Source organism: Quercus robur, chromosome 8 (genome assembly GCF_932294415.1).
Source record: "Quercus robur chromosome 8, dhQueRobu3.1, whole genome shotgun sequence".
In the NCBI taxonomy this organism is placed as follows: domain Eukaryota; kingdom Viridiplantae; phylum Streptophyta; class Magnoliopsida; order Fagales; family Fagaceae; genus Quercus; species Quercus robur.
Window position 1 is genome coordinate 6,181,492 of NC_065541.1, and position 15,304 is coordinate 6,196,795.

Below are 15,304 nucleotides of genomic sequence, written 5' to 3' on the forward strand. Positions count from 1 at the left end.
ACACATACACACACACATGGGGAGAGGGGAGAAGGTTTTTTTAAAGAAACTGACAGTGATGTATATCCAAAAGGGCCTAACTCTTGGATACACAGCACAGGCTTTAAACCTCTTTTACTCACACTCATTTTCCAATGTGAGATTAACCCACTATTTTTTCTTTTGAGAATACTAAATATTTTTAACACACACACACACACACGAGGAGAGGAGAGAAGGTTTTTTTAAAGAAACTTACAGTGGTGTATATCCAAAATGGCATACTTTTATTTCATAGTATTTAATATGTGAACACAACACAAATTATTTGATTTTCATGGTCATGTTACTCTTTTGCATTTTTTTTTGGTTTTATAATTTTTTTTAAAAAAATAATAATCTTACCTTGAGAAGGCTTTAAATATGTAGTGAAACAACAATTATAAATTGCACACATACATAACCATTATAATTATTTAGTTCAAGAAATGAGTAAAAAATTTTTTTTTGGAGGAATATTGTAGAATAAAAGTTGTTACAAAATGTCTCTCTCAAAGACCTCATGCGAGAGTGCATGAGGTCCTGCCAAGTGGCACTCAAATTTTGCATTTAGCCTTTTTTTACCTCTTTCATTAAGCTTTTTTTTTTTTTTTTTAATTGTTACCCAAAAGTTCACATTATCTTATTTTACTGTTATCTCATTAATATCTCATTAATTGTCTAAGCTTACACCACACATTTCACTATTCTTCATGTCTTTTAGCATATCCACTGTTTTAATATTTATTTAAAAAAAGAAAAAGAAAGAGTAAGGACTAATAGTAATAACTAACAAGATAAGACTCTAGAGAGAGACAGGGAGACACAAAAATTTTGTAGATTGTTAAATAAAAGGCACCATTTCACTATATATTACCAAAATAAAAGACCTGAAATTAACAAAACATTTGAAAGAGAGAAAAGGAGGAATCTGAGGGGTCACCACCTTCGTTATATTAGCCTCCCACCACCATCAAGACACCAAAACCCCTACAGGTAATCATTTTTTCTTTTTAAATTAGGGGCTTAAATATGATTTAGGTTTAGGTAATTTTGTTAGTTAGTTTTTGTTTTTGGTATATAAGTAGAGAGAATATTTGGTGCGCAATATAAAGTCATATTCTACCATGGTTTAATTTTAAATCATCTATAAGACACATGCATATACACTTGCCCACACTATGTCTTAACGTTGCACTATCGATGAGTGGAAGACAATCAGAGAGTTGAGTATACTTTTATTTCATAGTATGAAATATATGAACACAGCACAAATTAGTTGATTTTCATGGTCCCGTTACTATTTTGCATTTATTTTTGGTTTCATGATTTAAAATAATAATAATAATCTCACCTTAAGAAGGCTACAAATTTGCAGTGAAGCTATTAAACCAATTTTTAATATCTCATAATATATTGGGTCATTCTACCGTACCCCTGTATTTTTAGGAGGGAACGGTACCCTCTTTAGCCATAGATTTTGCACATTTGTATCCTGACTGTTTATTTATTTTTAATGAAAAACCAGTTACCGGTTAAGTAGGTAATATATAAAAGCAAGAATACACAGACAAACAAACTAATGTTCTCTCTCTCGTGTCTTCTCTCTCAAACTGAAAACCTAGTGGGTGATCCTTCTTTTACTTAAAAATACTAAACGATGCATCTTTGCAATGCTTGGCTTCACCACCAATGGCCCAAGAGAGAGAAGGACTCATTCTCTCGGGTCGTGTGCTTCGTCAATAACTCATTCAAACCTAATGACCTAGATTTTGTCTACTCCACTCTCAAATGGATATCTATCATCGACCTGTGAGATTTCTTCAATTCTCTTTACTCTTAATATTTTTTTTAGTCTTATCAATTTGTATTCGATATTGGGTCTCTCTTTTCTTTTTCTTTTTTTTTTCTTTCTCATTTTGACTCTAAATTTTTGGGTTTTTTTAGCTTTTTCAATATCATTTCAATTCTGGGTATGTTTTTTTTTTTCCTTATCTTAATTCAAGTTGAAAATTTGTTTTGTTTTGTTTTTGTCTCTAGAATTTGGTTATGCCTTTTGTTTGCACGAGTAAATAGCAATAATTTGTTGGCTCTGAATTGTGGATTATTAGATGCCCATTTGATCGATGATTGAGTTAAGAAATGAATCACTGACGGTGAATATTGGGGTTTAAGGTAAAGTGAGACTACATAAAGAGCCGTTCTTCACTTATGGTTTGGCCCTTTTCCTTTTTGTTTCATTTTTCATACAGAAAGCTAGTTTTGCTTATATTTCATCCTACCTAACCATGTGGTTTGTTTGGGGTATTTGGATGACATTTATCTATGGAACTATGCTAATTTCACCAGGAAAAAATGTGTTTTTTTTTTTTTTTTTTTTAAGTTAAATTAATTAAGCAATAGTGATAGAAGACCTTTAGGGGATGATTTGTGAAATGCAATAGATTATGAACTTGTTTATCTGTCTGATATTGAGAAATGGAGGAATTTCTAATTATCTACTGAAATGCTAGCTGTAAAGTATGCCTTAGCTTGAGTCAAGGAGCAGGGAAAGTTGCAAGGGAGTAGAGGGATGACTATTGAAGTTGTGAAAAATTTGTAGCCATTACCATTCATTTGCTTTTGAAACTATCCTAACAGTATTGAACTGAAAACCTTGTGAAACATACCATTCAATAGCTTTGTTTTGGTGGGTTAAATTTGAAACTATCCTAATTGGAATGAACTAAGTTCCTTGATAAAAAATCTACCCCATTTATAAGTTATTTCTAAGAACCTACTCCTAATCCAGTGGTGTGACCAGAGACTAATCCTTTATTGATGGGTTTATTAAATAAGTTTAATTATTTGCTTACTTTGTGTGTTGCTTTTGTAAATGGGTCCAAACACTTATAACATGTTTTTTAAAGTAATATCTAATTTTAATAACTTAGCTTATATATAACCATTTCATTTTTCCTATCAAGATAACTCAGCTTATCAATATGAATAATTTATTCATTGTTTCCTTTTCGGCCTCATTTTGTGCTTGACTGAGTACTTGTTCCTTATTCTTTGTTTCCTTTTTAGCCTCATTTATTCTTGAGCTGTTATATGCTACTCCTAGAAAACCCCAACTATTAAAAATACACATGGGTTTAAAAGCAAAGAAAATGAAAAAGGCTTGTAGTTAATTTAGAATCATTATCATATTATTTAGGGTTTCCAAGGAGTAGCAAATAATAGCTCAAGAATAAATAAGAAGAATTAGTTTGACGGATTTTGATTATGGTTTTATTTCTTTATAAATTTGGCTGTTTTTACTTGTTTCTTCTTTTCCCCCCTTACCAGAGAGATGCAGATAGTGCACTGGAGCAAAAATAGATAAGAGGGAGAGATAATCAAGTTATCTTTGTGTTTATAAAATTCTTTTTAAGATAAAAGACAATGTAGTCCAAGGATGTTGAGTACTTTTAATCAGTTATTCAAAATATTGCTAGTTTTAGCTATTTCATGTCTTGTTATTTAATTGTAGTTGTTCAACAATTAAAACATTGAACAACATTTCAAAGTCTCATGTGGTCAATTTTGATTTTAGCTTTGATTTTATCACTTTTAAAGACATGACAAGCATGAGTGGAAGGTAGAGCTAATTGACAATAATTTTCTGCCTCATGAAGCAAAGATTTGAAAAGGGATACCTCTTAGTGTTTATGAATCACAGTACAAACAGGTGTGGTTACCCTTAAACCATGGCGAATACACCACTCGGTCAGCCTATAAACTACTAGCAATGAATGACAAAAATTCGATGCCAAGCTACTCATCAGGGGAAAGGAGTACATAGTTATGGAAGGAGATATGACATCTACAGGCTCCTTACAAGGTGAAGCACCTGATTTGGAGAGCAGCTAGTGAGACTTTTCCAACTTTACATAACCTATTGTGTAGAGGTGTGGTTAAGTATGCTTGTTGTCTGAATTGTAAATCTAATGGTGATAATTATCAAATCGTTGTTGGTCAGGGATGTCTCTCATCCAGAGTATGGCCATGTTATCCAAGATGTTTTGTTTATTGCTTCTGGTTTTCGGGTCTATAACTTTACCCATGTCCAACACTTAGGCAACTCCGTTGCCCATTTTCTTGCCAAAAGTGCTAAGTTAGGCAATGAGCTACAGGTTTGGTTTGAGTCTATTCTTGATGATATAGCTCATCTATTTTAGAGATGCTTTGTAATTTATTTCATCAATGAATAAAAAAGGGCCTTTCAGCCTAGATTCTCAAAAAAAAAAAAAAAAAAAAAAAAAAAGAGAGACATGACCTATGTGTTCCCCTTAGAAAAACTGCAACTTTATGCAAAATTGAAATAATAGATTCCAATGACCACTTGTAGATCAAGTTTTCCATTTGCTACACATAGATTAATTCAAATGACCATCAAAGCGCGTTGAGCTCACAAGTTGTGCGAGGTCATGAATTATCTTCTATATCATTTTGATTTAATCTCTTGTGTTTGCTAAAGGATTTTTCTATTCTGGCATAGAATGATGTACTTTGATCCATTTCCCTTTAATTTCATTATAAAAAAAAAATAATCTAAAACATTTCTCTAACTCTGAGATATTAATGGTGATATTTGGAATTTATAAAAAATCATTGTCATGGGTTTTATTAAAATTGATGAATAGCCACCAATTCCAAAGAGTTACTTGGAGAGGTGGAGAGTGTAAGAGTGACGGACATACTTAGACTTTTTATATAATCCAATTTTGTTTTTAATCAAAATATGAAATTTTTTTTTTTCAAAAAATTGTAAAATATCTCAAATGCAAAGATGGCTAGAAGGACATATGTGAGAGAGAGAGAATATTGAGTTGGTACCATCCAATGTGACTAAAAATAATTAAATGAACTACCAAATATGACATTGGTACTAACCATTTTGATGTTAGTACTATCTAATGTGACAAAAAAAAGGGACTACCAAATGTGGTCATGGTACTGTCATGTGATATTAGTACTGCCAATTTAATGTTGGAACCATCCAATGTGACCAAAACATAGGGGAATCATCAAATGTGATAGTAGTACAGTCATATGTAATGTTGGTGTGATTTTAGGGTAATTCTGTCATTTTTTAGGTCCTAAGGGTATTTTAATCTTTTTTTTTAGGTTCTAAAGGTATTTTGATCATTTTTAAGGTTCTAAGTGTATTCCGGTAATTGTTGAGGGTTTCGAGGGTATTTTGGTCATTTTTAAGTTTGATGAGGTATTTTGGTAATTTTATAGGTTTTAAGGGTATTTTTGAAATTTATTCAAGGTTTTAGGGTCATTTGGGTCATTTTCAAGGTTCTATGGGTATTTCAGTCATTTTATAGGTTTTAAGGGTATTTTTGAAATTTATTCAAGGTTTTAGGGTCATTTGGGTCATTTTTAAGGTTTTATGGGTATTTCGGTCATTTTTTAGGTTTAAGGTGCATTACTGTCGTTTTTTAGGTTTTAAGGGCATTACTGTCACTTTTTAAGTTACAAAGTCATTTCAGTCATTTTTTTTTGGTTTTATGGTCATTTAGGACATTTTTTTAGTATCTAAGGGTATTTCAATTATTTTTTAGGTTTATAGGGTATTTAAGTCATTTTTTAGGTTTTTAGGATATTTCAATAATTTTTGCGAGTTTTGGGGTTATTTTGGAAATTTTAAAGTGTTAGGATGTGTTTTGGTAATTTTAGTATATTTAAGGGTATTTCAAAAATTTTAGAGATTTTAGGAGTATTTTTGTTATATATATTCGTCGATTATTAGGTAATTTGGTGGGGTTGGGTTGGGTTGGGTTGACTATGCCCATATGTAATGTTGGTATGGCTTAATGTGACGATGGAATTGTCAAATGTGAGTAAACAAAATTAGAAACATTGAATGTGAAAAAAGTACAAATATGGAATAAGAATGTGACGATACATTGAAAAACTATTGAATATGAATTATTAATTAATCATTGTTTATTTTCTACGATCAAAGCAAATGGGAAAAAAATTCTAACAATGAAATAAGAATTTAAGCTACTACTTATACTTAGTAACCTTGCACAAAACAAAAACATGAGACAAACACATGGAATGGGTTTGAATTTTTTCACAAAGAAAGAAAGCATAGGATACCTATCATTAAGTTTTGTGAATGTGAATAAATATTGCACATTAGTATCTAACTCTCAACACAAATAATGAATGTTGCACATTAGGATTCTAATCTCAAAATTCCCTATCCTTGATACAAAACATTGAATTACGAAATTGAAAATATCAATTAAACAAAAATTTAAATAAAAATTAGGATTCCAATCCCCCCAAATAATCAATAAACAATTAAATTTCAATTTCTGGGATTCCATTCTCCTAAATCACATGAACCTAGATAAAATTCACAATATTAAAGTCAAATCTAATGAAGATGCCTAAAAAACATAAAACTTGGTGTAGTAGCCTTGATTGATGACTAAAGAACCACCGAATGTGACTAAAAAACTGTCACGTATAATGTTGGAACTGCACAATGTGAGAAAGGAACCATTAAATGTGAGAAAAAAAAAAGGGGAACCACTAAATATAAAAAAAAAAAAAAAAAAGTCACGTGATATTGGAACTATATAATGTGAGGATGGAACCGTCAAAAGTAAGAAAAAAGTAAGGGAACTACCAAATGTGACAAAAGAACTGTCACATGTGATGTTGGAACTGCACAATGTGAGGATGAAACCATCAAATGTGAGAAAAAAAAGGGAATCACCGAATGTGACAAAAGAACTATCACATGTGATATTGGAACTGCACAATGTGAGGATGAAACTGTCAAATGTGAGAAAAAAGTAAGGGAACTGCCAAATGTGACAAAGGAACTGTCACATATGATGTTGGAACTGCACAATGTGGGGATAAAACCGTTAAATGTGAGAAAAAAGTAAGAAAACCATCAAATGTGAGAAAAAACTATCACATGTGATGTTGGAATTACATAATGTGAGGATAGAATTGTTAACTGTGAGAAAAAAGTAAGGGAACCACCCAATGTGACAAAAGAATTATCATATGTGATGTTAGAACCACGCAATATGAGGATGAAACCATCAAATGCGAAAAGAAAAAGAGTAAGGAAATCACCAAATGTGACAAAAGAACTATTACATGTGATGTTGGAACTGCACAATCTGATAATAGAATTGTTAAATGTGAGAAAAAAAGTAAGGGAACCACCAAATGTAAGAAAAGAACTGTCATATGTGATGTTAAAACTGCACAATGTGAGGATAGAACCGTCAAGTGTGAGAAAAAAGTAAGGGAACCACCTAATGTGAGAAAAGAACTGTCATATGTGATGTTTGAACTGCACAATGTAAGGATAGAACCGTCAAGTGTGAGAAAAAAGTAAGGGAACCACCTAATGTGATAAAAGAACTGTCATATGTGATGTTGGAACCGCACAATGTGAGGATGGAATCGTCAAATGTGAGAAAAAAAATTCCATCCATGGCCATTTGTTTGAAAATCAAGTGAGTAAATTTTGTTTGTTGTCATGCCTAAAACAATTGGATATGCAATAATGTGAATCTGTTTATCTATAACATATGATTGGATGAAATCAAGTGAGTAAATAATTACTGACGGAACGAACCTCTCAATCCGTCTGAGTTGTTTGGTGACATCAACCATAGTTGGCCTTGTTTGTGGATCTTCCTCTGTACATGTCAAGGCAAGGTCCACCACAGCTTGTAATTGATGCTCTAAACTAGCACATCCATCCCCATCTTCAGCCAAGATTGCAGGGTCCACAATCTCGTTTATGCAACTACCTTGAGCACTGTTATGTATGTATGCTACTAAACTAGAATCTTTACCAATTGTCAATCGGGATATTTTATAAGAATCCTCTCCAGTTAAAAGTTCTAGAAGAAACCGACCAAAATCATATACATCAGCTTTCTCAGTTACCTTGCCTGTTGCTATAAACTCGGGGGCGCAGAAACCTAGATATCGAATGCCATCAAAACCTTCCACGTCAGCTTCACCTTCGGGAATTGATACAGAATAATAAAAGCTGGACAATTTGGGAACATCATTTTCATCTAATAAGATACTGTGCATTCGTATACCCATGTGGATGACAGGTCTAGGGAAGGCAGTATGGAGATAAGAAAGAGCATGAGCAATCTGCCTTGCAATCTTTAACCTTCTCTCCCACTCCATCGGCTGATGTTGTAGTTCAGTAACACGGGAGACATAAATTCGATCAGAAAGGAAACCATTGGCGGCAAATTCAAACACCAAAATGGGGATTCGAGTGTGGAGACAACAACCTATGGGCTTTAATACATTGCTGTGACCACTCATTTGTGCAGAAATCACTAAATCATTGATGGCGAAATTGGCAAAATTATCTAAACGCTTAATGAGAACAATTCGTCCTTCAAGAGAACCTTTGTACCAATAAACTTCCCATGATGGTTGTGCAGGATAATTGTTGGTTGCTTGGCGGAGTTGTTGAGGGGAGATGGTACGGATGGGAATAGGCTTGGCATTGCGAACAAAAGAACTTTTAATGAGAACAATTCGTCCTTCAAGAGAAACCTTGTACCGAATAGAGAACCCCGTTACCAGCTGTTCAGAAGAAAAGTTGTTGGTTGCTAGGAGGAGCTGTTGAGGGGAGAAGGTACGGATGGGAATAGGCTTGGCATTGCAAGAAGCAATCAGCTTCTCAAGTAATTTGCTTCCATTCTCATAAAACGCTCTTTCCTCTCTTTGCTTTCTTTTAATAAAGAAATGATCGGTGAACCAACTCCAGCGCATAATAGCTTGAATGTGGAACGTCCTTCCTTGCTCTCTTTTGTTTCTGCTCTACATCTAATACTACTACTCTGCTACTGCTAGCGAGGGATGGAGGCTCAGCTCAATGACAATGAGGGCATTTTTATTGTAAATTCATTTCATTTCAGGAGGGAGGTTTCATCGAAAGTAAAGTAAAAGTAAAGTGGAGCTTTCCTCCCCTTTAGCTTTTTTTCGGAATTTCAAAAAGGAAAGTAGAGGTTTTGCTTTTCACATTAGCCGATCAAGGCCCATACCGTGTGTTAACTTGGGTGGGCAACACCGCTTCACATTAGTCGTTGGTTTTTTTTTTTTTTTTTTTTTTTGAGAAAGATTAGTCGTTGATTTTGTCATCCACATTCCACGCATCTCCCTCCTTTTTTATTTTTTATTTTATATTTTATAAAGTGCAAGTGCAGCTGAATTCCACGCATCTCCCTCCTCACAATCTAAACCGTGTGTTAACTTTGGAGGGTCCCACCGGTTTCTACAGTATTTGCTTTTATTTATTTATTTTATGGTCCTCTATTTTGGCCATGTTTTTAATTTGGTCCTCAATCTTTTATAACTTCATTTTCGTTCTTATATTTTTAAACTTACTGACATTTTGATCCCAACATCATCTCACTTACAAAAAAAAAAAAATTGGTAATTTCAAACCAGTAGTGCATTCCATTTATTACTTAGGCATTTTCTGTAAATAAGTCCATTTACTACTAAGACATTCTTTGTAAATGAGATGATAATTGGGACCAAAAGGACAAAAAGTTTAAAAAATATAGAGATCAAAATAAAGTTATAAAAACTTAAAGACCAAATTATAAATATGACCAAAATATAGAAAGCAAAAAGTATTGTCGTCAAACTTTTGGTTTTTTGTTCTTTTTCCTCAACATTTTTTGAAAATAATCCATCTTTTAGCTTTTTGTAACAAATTTAACATAAAAATTACCAAATACCATATCTTTTGATAAACACTAAAAAAAAAAAAAAAAAAAAAGGTGCTATGTCCATAACACACTCTAAATATAATGGATTTATGCAAAAAAAAAAAAAAAAAAAAAAAAAAAAAGGGAAAACATATACATGTGAAGCACAAAATTTATGTGGATTGACCTTAGATCTACGTTCACAAGTGGTGTCGAGGAAAAAATTTAACTAAAAAATTAGATCCAAGATTTGATTTTTCTAAGTGTCATGAGGGTTGTCATTCTAATTTTTTGTCTCTCTACGTCATTTTTTTGTTGCATTATTTCTATAGCACTAGTTTCTTTCTTTTCTGTTAAAGTAATTTTTAGTGTCTTCAAATATTCTTTCTTTAAGTCATCTTTTTCAAAGTAATTTTTAGTGTCTTCAAATTTTCTACACAAACTTTTGGTTTTTTTTTTTTTTTTTTTTGCCTCAACATTTTTTGAAAATAATCCATCTTTTAGCTTTTTGTAACAAATTTAACATAAAAATTACCAAATACCATATCTTTTGATAAACACTATAAAAAAAAATAAAAAGGTGATACGTCCCTAACACACTCTAAATATAATGGATTTATGCAAAATTAAAAAAAAAAAGGAAAATAAATACATGTGAAGCACAAAATTTATGTGGATTGACCTTAGAACTATGTTCACAAGTGGGGTCGAGGAAAAAGTTTAAATAAAAAATCAGAATGACAATAATTTAAAATTTTTATATTTGTCTGCCCTATAGTTAATAAAATACGGTACGTGTTTAATACAGTAGGTATACAAATAGGTGCAATTCTGCATCTTTTAAAAAGTACGTGTCAAAAGCTCGGCATAAAAATACAGAAACGGAAAAAGAACAGTATTTGTATAGTACGAGTATATTACATTCATCTTTGAGAAATTAGTAACAAAAATACAAATATATTTACCATATGTCCATATACTTTTTTGAAAGAAATACAAATAATCTTTGTGTTATAAAATTTTAACTCAAGTCAAGTTTGATTTAAGTTTTAAAACTTCCTAAAAAATTTTAAGAGTGATATTAATTGTATTACAATTTTTACTATATAGATTTCTACACACTAATGTGTCATCAAAAGTAAGAAAAATGCTAAAATACTACAAGTTTTACTACAAAGAGTAGTGTGACGGGTACTACAAGTTTTTCTACATTAAGCTTATTAACTAATGTGTCACTAATAACAAAGAGACAACTCAACAATCATTTATGAGGTGATTAAAACTCACTAATCACATCAATTGCCGCACTAGTTTTTAAGTATTATGTAGTAAAATTTGTAGTACTTTTAACATGTTTCTACTTTAAAAAAATCTCACAAACTGATGTGACAATGAATGTAGTTGTACACCAAACAACTTTTCAAATTATACTTGCAAATTTGGAAATATATATATTTCCTGCAACCTGATACCGAGGAGTTTGACAGAATTGTTTTGAGTGCTTGTGAAATTTAAAAAGTTACTTGAATGGGCAGTGTATTCAATGCCCAGTTGAAAACCATGATTAGACAAATTTAATTATTTACTCGACCTACGGCCTGATTAATTTAATCATGGGATCAACTTGCATCAATTTGCAACACCTGCATTGAGTAAATTGCTAAAACTTGCAAGCCCACCTTTCAATCAGTAAAAGCATGACTGTTGTAATGCTGTTCTGTTTCATCTACGAGTTCCCTGCTTGTCTTTGCATTTTGTTCTTTATGGTCATATATCATCTTTGTAAAGAATGATCTCGCTCCATTCATTTGGCTTTCTTCTAATATTATTTAAATTGATTCATCAGGTCCTTGTAACCGGTTCTTTACATCTTATGGGCGACATGTTGAAATTCGTAAAGAAGTGAGGTGCAGGGCCTCTTGAAGTGGCTTTATGCCCTTTTCACCCAAATTATATAGCCTTATGCCCTCCTTCCCAACTAATTAGGGAGATGCCCTTTTTTTGTAACTCGATTTTCTCAAAATCGAGTTTAAAAAAAAAAAAAAATTCTGTAGCCCTATAGTGACGTTTTTAAGGACCTATAATAACGTTTTAAGGACTTATAGTAACGTTTTGTAACTCGATCTCCATGAAATTGAGTTATAGGCAATTCTGTAACTCGATTTCATGGAGCTCAAGTTACAAAACGTTACTATAGATCCTTAAAAACGTCACTATAGGGCTTAACTAGATTTTGAGAAAATCGAGTTTCAAAAGAAGGGCATTTCCCTAATTAGTCTGGGAATGGGGCATAAGGCTATATAATTTGGGTGAAAAGGGTATAAGGCAATTTTGTCCTATTGGTTGTACTCACTCCAAAGGACAAAAAAAAAAATAATAAAATAAAATAATAATAGTGGAAGAGTTGAGTCATCTTAACTTTCTAGTGAGTTCTCTATGATATTTAGTGATCATTGATGTGTTATTGGTCATGGCTGCTTGCTATATTGTTAAAACTGCTAATTATTAATGTCGGTGTTCTTTGGGCATGAGAGATAAGCCCTATGTCTTGGGCTAAAGTCCAATAATGTCTCAATTTTATGGTGACTATATTTTTCTGTTTCCAATGGAAACTTCTGTATATTTTTTTAAAGAATAAAGTAGAGTTAACCTATTAGGCCGTGCTATTGAAAGTAACTCCAGAAAATTTTTAATTGATAAATTACAAAGATATTTGGTGCATCTTGAACCCACAATTTCACTTGTTTACGGCACAAATTGGCTTGACTATAATAATTGATGCCTAACCACAATTCTAGTGAAAATTTGCATTCCAGCCCAAAAGAGAGGCTAAGATTTGACTGTAACCCAAGCTATTGGTACACCAATCAGAACTCAAATTCGACAATAAGCTACAAATACTTAGATTCTGTTTAAAGAAATTTATTCAAGATTTGATTGGTGTTGGGTTGTTCTATCCAAACTGATGGTGAGTTTTACTTAGAATCTAAATTTAAATGAACATATTTTTTTGCGTAGTAACTCTATATGAACCTAATTAATACAGTACTCTATATATATTAGAGTGATACTCGGGCCTGAAAATAAGGAAAAAATTGCAAGCCCAAGCAAAACACAGAGGTGGCCTAAAAATTCCTCGGCCTTAGTTCTATCATGTATGTTATGATCATTATATTCAAATTCCTCATGTGTATGATCACCTTCAGTAAAAACCACAACAGACAATTGGCATGACGAAAGGAATAGTGCAATAGAAAACTGGCATATAAATAATAGTAGAAAAGATGATAGAAAACTAAAAACAACCTAAAGACCTATAGCTATAACATATAAAGACAATAAGAAAGACTTTGAAAAAGATGACTTAAAAAAAAAGAAGATTTGAAGACACTAAAAATTACTTTGATAGAAAAGAAAGAAACTAGTGCTATAGAAATAATGCAACAAAAAAATGACATAGAAAGACAAAAGAGTAGAATGACAACCCTCATGACAATTAGAAAAACCAAATCGTGGATCTAATTTTTTAGTTAAACTTTTTCCTTGACACCACTTGTGAATGTAGATCCAAGGTCAATCCACATAAATTTTGTGCTTCACATGTATATGTTTTCCATTTTTTTTTTAATTTTGCATAAATCCATTATATTTAGAGTGTGTTAGGGACGTATCACCTTTTATTTTATTTATAATGTTTGTCAAAAGATATGGTATTTGGTAATTTTTATGTTAAATTTGTTACAAAAAGCTAAAAGATGGATTATTTTCAAAAAATGTTGAGGCAAAAAAAAAAAAAAAAAAAAAAAAAAACCAAAAAATTTGTCGACAATACTTTTTTCTTTCTATATTTTGGTCATATTTATAATTTGGTCTTTAAGTTTTTATAACTTTATTTTGATCTCTATATTTTTAAACTTGTTGTCCTTTTGGTCCCTATTATCATCTCATTTACAAAGAATGTCTAAGTAGTAAATGGACTTATTTACAAAAAATGCCTAAGTAATAAATGGAATGCACTACTAGTTTGAAATAACTTTTTTTTTTTTTTTTTGTAAGTGAGATGATGTCAGGATCAAAATATCAATAAGTTTAAAAATATAAGAAAAAAAAATGAAGTTATAAAAAATTGAGGACCAAATTAAAAACATGACCAAAAAAAGGACCATAAAATAAATAAATAAAAGCAAATACTATAGAAATCGTTGGGGCCCTCCAAAGTCAACACACGGTATGGATTGGCTTTGAAGGGCTAATGTAAGGGTAATTATTAGGTACTCTCAGAGTATCATAAATGCGTACTCTCTCCTCTCACACAACTGTGGATCTCACTAATTAAATTTATGATGGGACCCACAATTCATGTGAGAAGGGGGAGTATGCATAGAACTCGACATTAGCTCTCACCTGTAACTCAATTTTGTTAAAATGAGTTTCAAAACAGGGACATTTTGCTACATAGTATATAAATTAGAGACAAATGCCCATTTTCCCGAATTAATTTTGACCTAATTTTTCCATTAACTGTCCATAACCATATTTAAATTTTGAAACTAAAACTGGTTGTTGTTTGAAAGCCCGCTGGGAACTAGATATGTTTATGAGCACCTATGCCTAACAATAATTGTGTTGACCTGTTTGTACCCTATTATGTACACTTCTAGTCTTATTCTCTTAAAGTAAAGAGGGATTTTTTCATTTTCTTAACGTAATGTTTGGCTAGGCTCAAGCTAATTGGATCCCAGTTGAGAAAACTGAAGAATGCACTAAGGCAATTTTACATAGTGCTTGTAGTGGATTTAGTTTACGAAAAAAACCTTTTTTTTTTTGTTTATTTAGCAAATGAGCCAAGCTCAAATCAAGGTTAGAATCGACTACTAAACAACCAAAATTCAAACACAATAATGTTCTTGTGAATAAGCTCATAAGCATAGACTTTTATATCACGCCAAAATAATCTTCTTTACTTTCTTTTCCCCCCAAAATTATTATTATTTACCGTTTTATTGTATCATTCCTTGCCTCTATTAGCCAAATCAGCTGTGATGCTAGCTGTGATACGTGGACCATTAATCCCAAATGGGTGGAGACTTATCTAGTCATGATGTGGTTGTGTGATTCTTGTCTTTAATCTACCGACTTGTTAGGTTTCATATAACATTCGTCCTTGATGGCGAATTGTAGTATACTGTGATTTATCCAAAATAATAATAATAATAATAATAATAATAATAATTGTATAATGTCAAATTTTGTAAATGGTCTTTGATTTTCTGCTTTTCGCTGTGTTTCTAAAACATTCAAGAAGACATTTGGGCCTAATTGAAATAAGCTTGAATTTCCCAGGACAAAAAGTCCATATCCAGGCTAGGAATGCTTGTGAGAGCTGTGGATTGTAAGAAACACAGCAGGCCTTCCAAAAGCCCAGTCGCCCAGAAATTCAAGAATTTGGTCCTTCTAATGAAAAAAAAGGGTCTTCGATCACCCTTTCACCCACAGAAAGTGATCACTGTGGCATTTTTATT

The 15,304-nt window shown here is 32.0% G+C and overlaps 2 protein-coding genes across 28 annotated transcripts in view; both read right to left on the reverse strand.

The window, feature by feature from the left end:
- LOC126694325 (non-functional pseudokinase ZRK2-like) overlaps nucleotides 1-9,074 on the reverse strand; it is a 114,118-nt gene extending 105,044 nt beyond the window's left edge. For 13 of the 25 annotated variants that reach the window (XR_007645724.1, XR_007645717.1, XR_007645725.1 and 10 more), the window contains exon 1: nucleotides 8,043-9,050. Coding sequence is in view for 11 of the 25 variants with exons in the window: in XM_050390550.1 (XP_050246507.1) it covers nucleotides 8,043-8,838 (796 nt within the window). In the remaining 14 variants the exon portion in view is untranslated. Of the gene's footprint in view, nucleotides 1-7,666 lie in introns of all 25 variants that reach the window. The other 12 variants (XM_050390545.1, XM_050390535.1, XR_007645715.1 and 9 more) reach the window with 11 other exon arrangements.
- Nucleotides 1-15,304, reverse strand: part of LOC126694329 (serine/threonine-protein kinase ZRK1-like) — a 54,074-nt gene that overhangs the window by 11,218 nt on the left and 27,552 nt on the right. The window lies entirely within an intron of this gene.